At 37.8% G+C, this 12097-nt stretch overlaps 1 protein-coding gene across 1 annotated transcript in view; it reads right to left on the reverse strand.

Annotated features, from left to right (window-relative positions):
• Positions 1–2476: 2476 nt before the first annotated feature.
• Positions 2477–12097, reverse strand: part of DNAJC1 (DnaJ heat shock protein family (Hsp40) member C1) — a 109165-nt gene continuing 99544 nt past the window's right edge. The window contains exons 10-12 of the mRNA XM_005519112.2: positions 4724–4772; positions 3815–4287; positions 2477–2694 (exon numbers count right to left, since the gene is read on the reverse strand). Coding sequence (XP_005519169.1) covers positions 2626–2694; positions 3815–4287; positions 4724–4772 — 591 coding nt within the window. The 3' untranslated portion in view covers positions 2477–2625. The remainder of the gene's footprint in view (positions 2695–3814; positions 4288–4723; positions 4773–12097) is intronic.

Consider the following 12097-nt stretch of genomic DNA (forward strand, 5'->3'; position numbering starts at 1 on the left):
TGCAAGAGGCCAATGCATTTCTCTTACACAGCCAGCTTGCCTCTGCTTTCAGGAAGGTTCAGTCTTCAAGCAGCAGGGATGCAATCCATCAATTCCCTTCCCTCCAGGCATAAGTAGCACCTGTGATTAGACAGACACCCAGCACTTCAGGTATTCAACCCGACAAGTGTGACAGCATGGCATGTTCAACCTTTGCCCATCCTTGATCATCTTCCTTCAGGTAAGTTGGATTTAAGTTTCTCAGTATGAATGGTCTTACAAGCAAACAAACAAACAAACAAACGAACAAACATTCTTACCAATCAGCAGTACTTGTCCTTCTTCCTTTGACCCCTGTGAGAAAGGCTGTGGTGGAGGGAAGCGGAAGGTGTTGGGAGGCAGCATGTGACTATTGCCACACACGTGCTGGGGACATGGGCAGTCTTGAGCAGGTGCTCACAGTAAGTTTAGATCTCCAGCAATAAAGGTGTCAAGAGTTCTCTCAAGTCCTCGTTACATTTGCCACTGGATTTTTTTGCCCTGACACCTAACTAAGCTATCTCTCACTCCAAACTGAGTCCAGTGTTATTCTTCACAGCCACAGCAGATTTGTAACATATTTGTTATATATGGATGACATCAGGCAAACAGATCACACAACTGCAAAACTCTCTTTTACATACCTGGAAGGCTTTTCTCTCCCTCTAGTCTAGAGCAAATAGCAGCAATACCTTCCTAGCAAATCAGGCAATGCAAACACTGGATCATTCTCTCTGCTCTCTTCTGGATGCTCTTCATCTCAAAGTGTGATACACTGAACCAGGCACACCATCCCAGGTGAAGTCTTGTAAATCCAGAGTGGAAAAGAAAGATGACTCTCTCCTCACAGGCTAAACTCTTCCATTACTTGCCTTCTCTTTCAGAAACTGCAGAAATATTCCCATTACCAATCAGTTTTTTTTCAAGAACAGTACATCTCCCATTTGCTCATGTTCTATCCCAGCTCCACCCATTAATTCTCACCAATTCCCTTCACCATTTTAGCACCTTTTCTTTGCAGCCATTTCAATTACCTTGCTTCACATCTAGTCATCTCTTATTGAGGGTTCTGGATGACTAAAAGCTTTTGAAAGTTAACTTTTCCTGCTACCTCTTGAAAATACCTCACTTGATCTCCCTAAGTCTTCCTGTAAAGTAGCACAGAATTCCTGTTCCATTGATTATCACCCAGATCACAGCTTCTAAGTACGTTTAACTTCCAGTGTAGTTAAGCTGTGAAGTTCTCTGTGAAAAAAAAAAATTGATGCAGTATTTTGTACCTGGCTATGCTTCCTTAGTATCATTATTTCTACCAATTAAGGTTTTTTTTTTTTATATGAGACAAAAAAACTCCAACAAAAGAACAAATCCCCACCCCCCCAAAAAAAACACCAAAACCAAAAAACTCCAATGGGTAGAGAAACACGTACAGAACAGTCTTATATTCCCTAAATACTTAGCCCTTAAGGTTTTATGGGAATGGGATGAAATGTTATGAAGTGCTAATCTAACAGACAGAGCACAATGCACAGTTACTGGGAAAATCCGCAGTGGAAATGGCAGGAAGTTGACAGAGACTTTCAGCCACCAAGTTTCAATTTTGAGTTCAGATACATTATTTTCTGAGTTTTCATTTTGATTTTGAATTCAAGCTCAAAAATTTTTAGAATCCTGGTATTAAATCACAATTTAACAGTAAATAATGCTTTAAAAAATTCAAGTCCTTAATGTTTCTTGCAATAGACTGTGATCATTGCTCTGATTTATTGCTGTCATTTACAGCCCATTAAGTACCTTTTGTTCCAGCAGTTTAAGCTTTTCACAATTTTGGAAAAGTTACACAAAACAAGTATGGATTAATATAACCCTTATTACCTATTCCTTAAATTGAATCCAGGGTATACAATCATCCCCAAAATGAGAACGCTTAGCCCAAGAATGTTAGCCATTCTGTACTTAAAAAGTGGTCCTGAAGTACCTTATCTTTTAATTTCTAATTAAAACATGAAGGCCTTTAGTGTTTTTACCCATTTCAACCTTACTGAATCAACAATGCTATCAAATACCACTGCAGGGTTGGCAAAAGAAAATACTATATTGCAGGTGCATATAAATACATGTGTAAGTTAATAATAGAAATACTACTTATTTCAAAATATTACTAGATATTCATAAGAATAAGGTATGTATAAGCATATGGTCTTGGATTTAGAGATGCAAGAAAGAAAAATATATTTTGTGTGCAGAGTTTCATTACTCTCATACTTGCTTAACAGTTTCTCTCAAAACAAATGTAAGTTATTTGTATATCCATTGGCTGAAACCTACCAGATTCAGTATGTGATTATCAGAGGGGGTTTTCCTGAAGCTCTGCTCACTTCTAGACACTGCTATCACACATCTGCACAAGCAGCTCTTCAATACAAGCACACCTTCATTCTTCAACACACAAACCAGGTAAGATGGTATAAGATTTATTAATATTTTCTTTTACTAAGGCACATGACGTATAGAAATACTGAGGTACAAAAATGCAGTTTCCTGCATATGAGATTTAAAACCCCATTTTTGACAAAGATGAGCTACGTCTCTTCTTGCTCAAAACATTCAGCTTTTAGCCATTTTTTTCTTTTGTACCAGTTCAACAAGCAACTTGTATCTTGCTATACACTCCTCCTGAAAGGAAACACAAAAGTGTTATTCAAACATTGATATTTTAGTACTGGTACCTTATTATAGAAGAAGAGCTGTGTTCTGGGGTTCTGTAGAGGTTTTTTGTTTGTTTGGGTCTGAGGGTTTTTGTGGGGTTTTTTTGCTGTGTTTTTGCTGGGTTTCTTTTTGGTTGGTTGGTTGTTTTCTTGTTTTAAAGTTGCACACTGAATGTGAGAAGGGGAATCTACATCTAGTGAAGAGGGAATTAGAAAAATGAACTTGCAATTTACATTTCTTAGTGGCTCATTTATCTGTTTGAAGAGCACACAAACCCAAGAAACAGTTGCCCAGTACTTCTTGACCATGACTGCAGGAGCAATTATGGAACAGCTGTATCGCCGTATCTATTTAAAACAGTTATCTGGTGTGAGCCACACTGCAGGCAGGTTAAGCCGAGTCTTCAAGGTCACTAATGACACCAGAAACTGCAGAACAGCTCCAGAGCCAGAGAGACCCAGATCCTTTCCCACTGCACTTCCTGCTCCCTCACTGTGCTTGGCACAAATATTACAGAGCTTTTCTGCCAGCTACAATGGCTGAAGCAAGTGCAAACCAAGCCATCACAACTATTAAGAAATCTACTACAGACCATCTATATCAATGACAATGCTATTTTAAAAAATTATACCTAAAAAAAGAACATTATAGATTATTGGGCATTTAACACTTGCAGATGGATTACTTATTTTGTTTGTTCATTGAGATGGGTTGAGAAAGGTATTGTGAAAGTGTAAGCAAAGCAGCTCATCAACGTTTGCTTACTAACTTTGAATCAAAATTTGTTTTAAAATCTAATTTTGTCCTGCAATTGAAGATCTGAAAGGTAGAGAAGTAGGTATTTTAAATGAAAGGAGTTACTTCAACATTTTCTGTATTAGATCAAACAAGCTGAACTAAATGAAAAAATGTTTTAAATAAAGCAACAATAACTCTCTTTAGGTCACCTGAGTCTGGAATGGGAAGCCAAGTAAAGGTTTTACCTTTCTATATGGACTCTCATTCTTAAGGTAATCATAAATTAATGATTTATTACAAATACGTTTCCCTTCAATTTATACTATAGGTCAGTCAAAGCAAGTCATACCTTGCTTTTTCCAGGAACGCATTTTGCTATTTTATCCCAGCGATCCGATGTTCCCTTTGGATACTGCTGCAAGGCCATTTCAAGAAGTTTCTGTTGATTTTGAGTCCACAGTTCTTCTGGTGCACGGCTTTTCTCCCTTCTTCTGCTTTCATCATCACTCTCTTCCTCTTGCTCAGTGTTATCAAAATCTTTCTGACGTCTCCCTCTGCCCTTCTCTTCTGGTACCTCTTTTGTTGCCTGCAGAACCGTTTCAGGTGCTTTGACAATTTTTCGCCTGCGGTGTCTAGTTTCACTTGCCATTGTCTCCTTTGGATCTGTCTGGATATCCATCTGCTCTGATATAAGATTGTAGTTCCCCTCGTCCTCCTCTTCCTTTTCTCGCTGGGTGATTATGTGATCCGGCAGATTCACGTTGACTTTGAAATTTTTGGAATTGTGTGCCAGTGTTTTAAGCTCCGAGAGCCTAATGACACCTGTTAGAAGCACTGCTGTTAGACTTCTGAAAAAGTAAAACACCCCACAAACAAACAGGGAACAGCCCACAAATTAAAGGTTCTCGGAATAGTGCAGAGTGGACAAAAAGCTTCTCTGGACTGATGGCTTAAGAACAAAAAAATTGAGAAATCAAGACATTCAGTTGATCATCAAGGTGATGAATTTTGCCAATTAGGAGATTATCTGATCTATGGGAAGTGCTACTAAATTCCCACACTGATATAAAGAAAAAGAGCAACCTGAACAAATGACCAAACCCCACAATAAACAGAATAAGAAAACCTGGGAGGATGCAGCTAAAGGGCTAGAAGTTCTTCTCTTTTCTCAAAGGCAAGGTTGCAAAAATCTCTGTGCAGAGCAGACTCTGAAAGGCACAGCTATCACCCAAACCCAGTCATTTTCATAAGCACACACCTGGTGTATATGTAACAGAATCCTTCACCTGTTTGGCTTTCAGGGTAACCTGCATGAAAACAACAAAAATGAAGGACTATTAAAAAATTGTATCACTGCAGCTATTGAAGATTCATTATTAGCTTACCACAAAACACCTACACTGAAGACACAGTGATTATGGTGGGGCTGTTGTTCTTTGGCTGCCTTTGCTCATATGTGGAGTTCAAACTGGCTCAAAGTAACCTTCTAGATTTTGTTCTTTCTAAACCATTCCTGGCTTATTAAAATAATACAAATGATGCTACCCATTTCTATCACCATAATACACCACAGTTGATACTCAAATTTTATTTTCTTTCCTTGTTAAACCCTAATTTTCTGGCCTAAAAATACCACAAGGATGGGGAAAAAAGAACAAGTAAGTTATCTACTATGTATTAGTTTCTCAATACTGAACAAAAGAACAAAATAACCCGCTTAGGTCCAGATGATGAAGCACAGAAGTGGACAGGCATTCAGTTCCCAAATGAAAGGTTTGACTGCCAAAGATCAGCAAAGACACCTCCTAAGTCCTGGTTCTGCAGTAAAAATCATTACTGATAGTCCAGAGGATAGAGAACTGCTTGATTCAACATCTCCATGTACACTGAAATCTCAGTCCTGGGAGAAAATTAACATTAGTTTTAACATTTTTGGATTTTTTCGAGTAAAAAGTGATTGTTTCAAAATTTGTTGTTTGTAAACAAATATGCTTCCTCCCCACCCAGAACAAGGAGCTTCCCCAAATTCCTAGACTTCATTACAGATAACAAGCCAGGCTTCACTTAACTTTAAGATTGTTTAATTACTTAGCCTCTTTGCTATATAAAATGACCATAGAATTATAGAATGGCTTGGGTTGAAAGGGACCTTAAGGATCATCTGGTTCCGACCCTCGTGCCATGAAGACACCTTCCACTTCACCAACCAGGCCTTGAACACTTCCAGGCATCTGTGGTTTCTCTGGGCAACCTTTTCCAGTACTCTGCCATGCACACAGCAGAAAAAATTTCTTCTTAATATCTCATTTAAACCTACTTCCTGTCAGTTTGAAGCCACTGCCCCTTGTCCTATCACAACAGATACTTGTAAGAAGTCCCTCTCCAGCTCTCTTGTAGCTCTTTTTAGATACCAGCCTACAGTCCCAAATTCAGGTACCACAAAAAAAATCTTAAAATGTAGTACTCGAAGAATTATACAATCTTCTTAATTACTGAAATGTTTTATAAATACTAGATATAAATTTATTTTTTTTTATTTTTGAACATAAGGACTAAATTAAAAAGCCAGAAGATTAAATCAAGTAGTCAGAATCACTCAAATCAAACTTAAAATGTGAGCAGGCAATACACTGAATCAAACTTGGTACTATGTAGGATGGGTTCCCTGTGTTCCCTGCTCTCTGAACCTGGGACCTCAGATGTTAACATCCGTTTACTGTAAGGTGTGTGGTAGTATGCTGCCCAGAGCAAACATAAAAAATACATCACTTACAAAGTCATGAATTCCTCTGTACAGGATTTACCCACAATAGGAGTCATTTAGGCCTCTTGAGCCACAGCACAGACTTTGGCTGTTTTAGCTCCCTATGTTAACAATAACAATTATTCCCTACTCACAGCAGCACTAGAGAGCAAACCTGCCAGAGGGTTGTGTGAAGAATTAAATTCTGTTAGAAGAATTAAATATTAAAATTCAAGATTTTTGTTCTATGACAAGATTCATAAGTGAGCACCTCAATAGTTAAAATACCTTGGTACCATCTGCTTCTAGTCTGGTCTGTTTGGTTCCTCCCACCCACCTTTCTGCCCACAAAATTGCAGCAGTTTGCTATAAAAATAGGCTGGTGCTGGATCTCCTTAAGGAAATGACAGCAAGACTTAACAAGGCAAAGTGGTCTATTTTCCCTACAAATTAAGCCTCATTTTCTGGGATGATTAAGTTCAAATGAAAACTCTGTGAACAATGAAATCCCAACTCTAATTAACCAAAACCTTTATCCAGAGGTAGACATCTGGCACAGAAAACTCCAGTTTCTACTGTTGCGGCACAATAAAGTTTTAATTCTTCAAAGAAAAATGTCAGAATACTGTAATATGAACAGATAATTTTAAGTGGCACTAACAGTTCTGGGATTTCCATGATCCCAATTTCGAAACAACAGAGGGATCTTCCTTGAAAAACATGACCCATTAATAGAAATTGCCTTCCTTAAAAAAATTATATTCTAAAATAAGTAAGATTAAAATATTTGTGTTCCATCTTCAGCAGTGTCTCTACAGTACTAATGATTTAAAAGGCTGAGAGGAATAGAAACCATTCTTGACTGCTGAACAGAATGGATCCTTAGTGGTGTCCAGCTATGCATCTTCTAAATAGAAATCATGTTATATAAACTGGATTATAATAGATTATTTTCAAAAGAGGGAGAATTTCCCATGCAAACAAGTAGCTTTTAGAGCTTCCTGCAATGACACAGTGGATTCATTGTAAATATGACAAGGCCCCATCTATCTTCATGTATTCCAGAAAACTCTCTAAACCATATTGCCATCTTTAAAGTAGGTCTTGCAGAGATTTACAGCCTGCTCATAAGGACACAAAGGTAAGAAAAAGAGAGCAGCAGGATTCCCTGAATAAAATAGAGCAAAATGAATTGCCAGCAAAGACAAGTACCACGAGCTGCTTCCTCAGTGCCAACTGAGTTCACTTTTCTCTCTGTTGAACCTCTGATATTTTCAGAGGTCAGCAATTATCACTTTATCTTTCAAGCTGAGACTACAAGTGCAACACAAACTTTGCTTTGGAAGAGATGGAAATCAGCTGAATTTCAGTTTCCTCTACAAGACAGGTGTCCCCAAATTCTGTTAGTGTATGTATCCCATAATAGATATAAATTGTGCTGCATATTACATCTAATTGGACTAGAATCTAAACCATCCCTCTCCATTTGAACATTGAAGGATTTTGGTTTATTCCCAGATCCTGACTGCCTTTCATATTTCCCCCTTACATGCAAAAAAATCAGGAGCAAGTATTTTTATAGGCTATCTTATGCTGGCCAACCTCAGTCATTACAGCTTGGTGAACCTAGATATAACACTTGCAGCAAGTTACTCCATTCATCACATCTAATATTTCCAAGACTATGTTTTGAAGGCTTTATGATATCTGTTCATATTTTGATGGACTTTCAATTTGAACAATCACCAGGTAAGCTGGAAATAACAACTGTGTGTATGGTTTAGATACTGAAAATCTACTATTTCAAACACTGAACAAGCACCTTCAGTTGACATAAGTTTGACAACTCATCAAGTTTCCCACAGCTTTACTATCATCATTCACAGGTTACAGGGGAAGATTATTTGTCTATTATTATTTTTGTCAGCTTCCTTCTTCATATGGATGTTTGCAAGTTCTTTTCCAGGTGCTATGTACAGTTCACGTTTACTCCAGCTCTTTTCACTGAGAGTTCAGGTATCACTTATTTAGGCTTCAGATTTATGTGTCCATCAGCCTCAACTGTCATTGTCATTCCAGATGCTGACACAGGGCAAAAATCATTAACATGTCAGTATTAAACTGCTGAGGATTATTAGGAATCCAGCCTATGGAACATATGAAATTGTATTTCAATTTGATCTGTTGGAGTTTAATCATTGTTCTTGCCACTCAAATCTGCAGACTCTTCTGTTGCCCGTTCCTCCAAGCTTTTTGACATCCTTAATACCAATTTAAATTTCCGCTCCAGGGTTGAATAGTGTTATTTACTAGCTAGTTCCTAACTGATTCATAAAAAATTCACTAAGTTATGCAACATCAGTTGCTCCATTGCTCTCTCTACGCAATTCTGTAGCATAGCTTGCTTATATGATATCATTACCTTTTCATTAGTTAACATATACTTGAAAAAACTTATTTAAAATATGAAGCAGTTGTAGAATACTCTCCTGTAGTTATTATTGCTATTTGTTCCTGCATAATGCTTTAAAATAACAGTTTTCATGTATATTAAATTATGAGTTTTATCCTGACTGTGAGAAGGTGTGCTAAAAGCCTGCTGTTACTGACAATAGCTTTCACCAGAGTATTAGCCAACCCCCTTAAGAAATCCTGGGTCTGGGGACACCTTAAATAATAAGGATCAAGACTGTGAAATTGATTTAAAACAGAAGACAAAAGATCTCATATTCCTGCAAGTATTTGTACTGAACAGACATACTGCATTATTTTACAGGATTCAACTTTAAATGTTGCAGTCCACCAGGGATAACAGAAGTCACAAATAAAGTCAGGTAATATCATCCACAGTGAAACAGATTTCCTTAGACAGATAAAGATGACAAAAAAAACTGGTATGCAAGCAATCAGATTGCTGGAGTAGAAATCAAACTATCTTACTATGGGACCTACAGAAAGAAACCACAGGAACAATTTGCTTCTGAGAACTCCCTTCTGGACTCAGCTTCAATAGCTCTTCAGCTATAAAAAGATTCTATCGAAAGCAAGTGGGATTAGTGGGATGATTTTATGTGATGAAAGCCAGACAAAGCTGGTTTCTTCCTGTACTGCTAACAATTAGTCCAGATCACAAAGACTAGTTGCTACTTAACAAGACACCTAGGAGTAAAAACATTTCTTATCATGACCATCGAGATGTTAAATCTCTTATTACCCTGGACACCTGCCACCTCTTTCAGATGGGACAATTCATACTTCAGAGATACATAGGAAAAAAAAAAATCAAAATCAGCTTAAAAAACTCTAAGATGCACAGGCAAAAGCAAATTTTGCTATCACATGAATGAGAGGCTACTTTTCACCCTTCAGGGAAGGCAGACAAAAAAAGCACAAAACTGTGACAGACCTAGAGGGAAAACCCTATAAAGTCAGGTACACTGAAGCTACTGGTGCTAAACAGAGAGACAGAATGCTTTTGCAGAAGATGAAGAGCAATTCTCCGTTCTCATAGCAGCAGCCATGGGCCCAGCAGCTCAGCTGAGCCCTCCAGCACCACTCCCAGCCCAGCTCCACAGGGCACACGCCAATTTGCCATTGAAGCCTTCACCATTCACTGCCTCCTGGGAATCTTCTGTGGGGCAACAACCTACCTTCCTTCTCTAGGACAGTATTGCGATTGGGATTGCAGCAGATAATCACAGAAGTACAAAACTCTCGAGTTCTAATGATATTTTAAGAAAATAATGTGGGATTTGTAGAGGAAGAAAATCTACATGACTTGGCATTCAAAATATATATAAACTTCTTGCAAAGAAGGATGACATTATGGTGGTACTGATCACTGAAGGGTCTGGAAACATTTTTTATTACTCTCAGCATCTTCCTGAGCAGAAGTTCTCTGAGTATTTTACTAAAGAGATCATGGTTTCTCGGCATTAACTATCAGAAATTTGCTCTCCCAGTAGCAGTCTTCTGCACCCAATTATCTTCCTGCATGCTCCCCATCTAGTTATGTCATGAAAAAATGCCAAGATGTGTGGAATTATGGAAAAAAAATAATGTGCAGACATCCTGTGAATTGTTCAGATTATTATGAAGCAATAAGGAATTTCTTGTATCTTTGAGGCTAATTTGAGTTGTAATCACATTTTTTCTTACTAGGGAAAGCCAGATACAGAAGGATTTTAATGCCTTCCTGGCATTGTCAAAGTAGTAGGTTTTTACAGATCTAACCATCCAGAACCACACAGAATAACTTGCCAAATTTAAAGTTCTCCCCTTAAAACCAAAATACTACCTGCTACCCTGAATCTTCTTCCAGTCTAGATCTAAACAGCTTTTTTTTTTCATATCAGCCACAACTGTATCAAACTCTGTTCGACACAAGTCAGAAAACAATAATGACGCAGTCTTTTATTTCCATGCAACTCAAAATTTGTTGCTTTATACACTGCCTTTCCTTTGAGACACTAAAAGAGCTGCTAAAATGGTCTTTCAGTTTCACCAGATTGGGGAAACTTCAAATACTCAGGCATTGAGCCAAATCATTCTCCACTTTTCCAAGTATCCTCATTTGCAACTTACAAGACCATTTGAAACAGGTATTTCAAATTAGATGTACCTTTGTTTTGGCACTGCTTGTAACAGTTTAGTAGAGTGTTACAAGCTTTCCCAAAAGTTGATAATGTAACTAATCTCTAGCCACTGTGTAGGTTAAATTTGATACTAACACAGTAAATGAGTATTTTAAGGACAACATTCTTGAAAGAACTACAAAACATGTTAAAAATTTAACTGAATTTGCTTAGAACCACCAGTCGCAGCCAGCAACAATACAGTTTTCTTAAGCTTATGGACTTTGAAGTCATGTGTGATTCTGAACTTTGTCACTGCAACAGAAATCCCCAGAACAACTACAAGTTTAATTATGCAGCAGTTTAAGATGGGGCCTGCAAAAAAGGCAAATTTGACCTAAATCACCAGATGTAGAACTTTCTCCAGTTTAAGTCCCCAAACAGTTAATTTAAAGCAGCAAAAGAATTGCTCCTTTTTTTTCAAGACACAAAGAGTTTTGCAATTAGAATTGAGATAATGCTGGAGACTTCATACTGTGCTTGGTTTTTGTCAGTTAAAATCCATGAGAGAATCATGAGAGAGCCTATAGGCACTCATGCAGGAGAGGAGTTTGACTCAAATGCCCACTGCAAGAACTACTTGGACATCTTAATTTGTTACTGATGATACAAAATGCATTAACTTTTTTTGACAGTCAGAAATTTGAATTCTGCCATGAAATTCAAACCCACCTCACTGTGAGCTGAGACATTACATTAATTTACACCACCCGATAAAAAGTTGCAGCATCACTGCCTTAACCCCTTCACAAGCCACCTATTTGGACCAAAAATTGCTGTCCCACTGCCTTCTGTAAAAAAAACTTTAAGGGAGAAGCAAGAAAATTTTATGAGACAAAAAGTAATTTTGTTTAAAAGGGGCATTATACTGCCCAATCCAGTAGAAATGGCAGGGGCAAGTGTAGGAGTGCACAGAACAAAACTGTACAGTGAGAGTGCTGTCAACAGCAACCACCTTTTCCTCTCTCCAAGTATCAAGAGTCACTCTGATGTGTCTGTGGGATTGGACAGGTGTTTTGAAGACTTCACTCTCAGACTGTGGGATCCACATGACCTATATATTATCTAAACCCCATTTAGATATTCATAACCTCTCTTGGACCTCGATCTAGGTCTTTATATTTCAATAAGCAACTGGGAGAACTATTGATTACATAAATATATGCAAACTGCTAAGGGTGAGTGTCTCAGAATATCCACAACTGGATTGCACTGTAACTGAGTTAACACAGACACAGTACACAAAATGAAATGT

Source organism: Pseudopodoces humilis, chromosome 1, assembly GCF_049639895.1.
Source record: "Pseudopodoces humilis isolate 2021_Gansu_Grassland_sample_001 chromosome 1, ASM4963989v1, whole genome shotgun sequence".
Taxonomy (NCBI): Eukaryota; Metazoa; Chordata; class Aves; order Passeriformes; family Paridae; genus Pseudopodoces; species Pseudopodoces humilis.